General features: G+C 42.0%; 1 protein-coding gene across 1 annotated transcript; it reads left to right on the top strand.

Annotated features, from left to right (window-relative positions):
• The first annotated feature begins 1,361 nt into the window (after positions 1-1,361).
• LOC149156827 (uncharacterized) lies at positions 1,362-2,447 on the top strand. Its single transcript, XM_089444880.1, has one exon. It carries the CDS (start codon positions 1,362-1,364, stop codon positions 2,445-2,447), a length of 1,086 nt encoding a protein of 361 aa, XP_089301006.1.
• The last annotated feature ends 687 nt before the right edge of the window (positions 2,448-3,134 follow it).

Below are 3,134 nucleotides of genomic sequence, written 5' to 3'. Positions count from 1 at the left end.
GTGACCGAGGGGTGAAGTGACGAGAGGGTGTGGGAAGCTAACTTGTCTTAAGGAAGGCTGAGGCAATGGAAGAGCAAGAAGGTAGGGTTACGTGGGCAGAAAAGTAGTTGTGAGACGAGGGACCTAACTTGGAGAGGGAGTAGTTGGCCTGGACGAAGCTTAGATGGACGAGAGAGTGATGGAGATGTATAGCATAGTGGATATTTAACCAAATCAACCACGTCCTGCACACAATCAAAATATTAACCAATCTATCCTAACTGTCAACGAAACCACTGAACAGCAGCGTTATTTCTAAAGAGAACCATGTACAGTACTGAAGCAAAGAAACATTCCAAGAGGTCTGAACGCATGAATAACTCCTACAAATGAAAACATTGCACCAAAGATTGCATGGGTAAGCAAACTAGTGTTTTTGTTGGGCAACACTGTCTACAATTCCAGCCCCTAGAAAGAGGTGAAAATGAGAGTGCAGGCAACCCTTTTCTGGAGCTCTTATCAATTCTTATCTCATTACTCTATTCTAGACATCTAAAGCAACTCTATTTTTCAACAATGACCTACTTAACCACACAACGAAATCTAACTCAACAAACTGCGTTTCAAATGCATACAAGGAAAATCATAATGCTGAAAGGAAAGATATCAATACAAAGAAGGAGGCCCTAGGCTCTCAGGTTGGGCCTAACCCCGAGAGCTATGGCTCCTAAAAAAAACTCAGAGCTGATATCAAATCTGACTGCTTCCCATTAAAAAATAATAATCATAAGTCAAGGGTCATGCCAATAATGGCTACAAAAGAACAAAACAGAGCTAGCGGCTTGTAGTGCAAAATGTGCAAAAAATTTTCAAAAAGTCCCTCTCGAAGGCTGAAGCCCTCACATTTATACACCATGAGGCCCTAGCTAGCCTCCTAAATCCATGGGACTTGGCTGACCAAACTGGGAGTGAACAGCTGCTTCCACAAAATCTGTTTGGCTGCATTCTAGATCCAGTTTTGGTGGCCTTTGGAGCTCGGAGTTGGGGGTGAAGATCCCAAGGGAGGCTATTTAATTCCATAGACAACCCCCCTACGAATCCTCAACCCAAGCTTGGCTGTCTCCTAGCCCTTGTCTGCTTGGTTTTGCTCCACATGTGTCAAAAAATCCTGAAATGAGCACGTGTTAGCCACCTAGGAATAGTGACTACCCTTATTCATACAAATGACATAAACATACTAAAAAATGATGCAGAAGTTATGAAAAATTAAGGATTGAGCAAAGGTAGTTAGGCCAAATGAGCCCAAAATGTTACCAAATTTGGGGCTCATCGCTAACCACTTCAGGGATAAGGAGTGTTGTTGGGAGGAAATCAAAGTCAGCATGAACACAGAGGAGAATACCAATGTCATACTAGGAGGAGATTTAAATCTTGTTCTCCATGCTAATGAGAAAAGAGGAGGTATTTTCTCCCCGGATCCTTTCAGAACTCAGCTAGAAGACATTATGCATGACCACGATCTAGTCGATATCATTCCAAAAAATAGGAGATACACTTGGAGCAACCGCAGGCTAGGTACAGGCAACATAATGGAGAGACTAGACAGAATTCTCATTAACGTCATGCTTCTCTCTTCCTTCACTGCTGGGTACGCTAATATTATTCCCTGTTCAGCTTCCGACCATTATCCAATTTCTCTTAATCTAGAAAAGCATTGCCCTCTCGGACCTATCTCGTTTAAGTATAGCCCGCTTTGGATTGGTATTACAACAGTTAAAGATATTGTGGAGAAATCGTGGAGGCAACATGTAGAAGGATCTCCCGGATTCATTTGGGAATCTAAGCTTAGAAACACCAAACAGGCAATAAAAGAATGGGCGAAAATTAGTTATAAGGAGCCTGAAAGGATAAAAAAGGAGATCAAAAATACACTAAACAACGTCCAAAAGGAAATAGAAGAGCAGGGCCTCACCCAAGAGAGCAAAATGTTAGAAAGCGAACTATACTCTCAGCTTTGCCATGTAAACATAGAGGAGGAATCTAAATGGAGGATTAAATTGAGGCAACTCTGGCTGCAAGGAGGGGACCAGAATACAGCTTTCTTTCACAAACAGACTACTGTGCAGAGAGTAAGCAATACCGTCAACTCAATCTTGGATGCTGAAGGTAACCTTCAAACTGCCCAAGAAGCCATCAGACAGGCTGCTACCAACCACTATCGGGACCTTCTAACTGAAACAATAGATGAAGAGGATTACGATGACCTGCTACAATTCCTTCCCAAAAGCATCAGCAAGGAAATGAATGATACCTTGAATAAGGAAATTGATGAGGAGGAAGTTAGAAAAACCATATGGGCTCTTCAGCCGGATAAAGCACCAGGACCTGATGGCTTCCCCATTTGCTTTTATCATGCTTTCTGGGGAATTATAAAAAGATATCTGATTAAAATGCTCAAATGGGTCTAGGGGAAAGCCAAAATCGGTGGTTACACCAATGCCACTCATTTAGCCCTCATTCCCAAAGAAAACCGACCTTCTTCTTTTAGTCGATTCCATCCCATCTCCATTTTCAACTCGTCTTACAAGATTCTAAAAAAAAATCTTGCTTCTCACCTCAAACCCTTTCTCCCTTCTCTCATTTCTGAAAACCAAGGGGGTTTTTTGGCCAACAGACAAATTACAGACTCTATCCTCCTCGTCTAAGAAGTTGTTCATTCAAGCCAAATTAGGAATGAGAAAGGATTTGTCCTTAAACTTGATTTATCCAATGCCTTTGATAGAGTAAGGCACACCTATCTTTTAGCTGTTCTAAAAAAGATGGGATTTGATGCAGCCTTTTTAAATCTCATCAAAGCTTGCATCTCCGGGCCCTGGATCTCTCCTCTTGTTAATGGACGACCTGGAACTGCTTTTTAATCTTCGCGGGGTCTTAGGAAAGGTTGCCCTCTTTCACCTTACCTCTTCATTTTGATGGCTGAATCCTTCAGCAAAGCGCTGGACTTCAAGCAGAGAGTTGGTCTCATAACTGGAATAAAATTTGGGAATGGTGTAAAGAACATTAACCACTCACAATTCGTTGATGACACCCTTTTACTTGGAGGAGCATCCACGATAATAGCCCAGCAATTTAAGTTTCTGCTGGACAAATACATG

Source organism: Pinus tabuliformis, chromosome 9 (assembly GCF_031772625.1).
Source record: "Pinus tabuliformis cultivar Carrire ecotype Pingquan chromosome 9, CPIR1, whole genome shotgun sequence".
Classification (NCBI taxonomy): Eukaryota; Viridiplantae; Streptophyta; class Pinopsida; order Pinales; family Pinaceae; genus Pinus; species Pinus tabuliformis.
The sequence above is the reverse complement of the archived record's forward strand: the minus strand, read 5'-3'. Positions and strand labels throughout refer to the sequence as shown.

Coding starts and splice junctions, on each gene's coding strand:
- LOC149156827 (XM_089444880.1), top strand. CDS start 1,362: ATGAACACAGAGGAGAATACCAATGTCATACTAGGAGGAGATTTAAAT.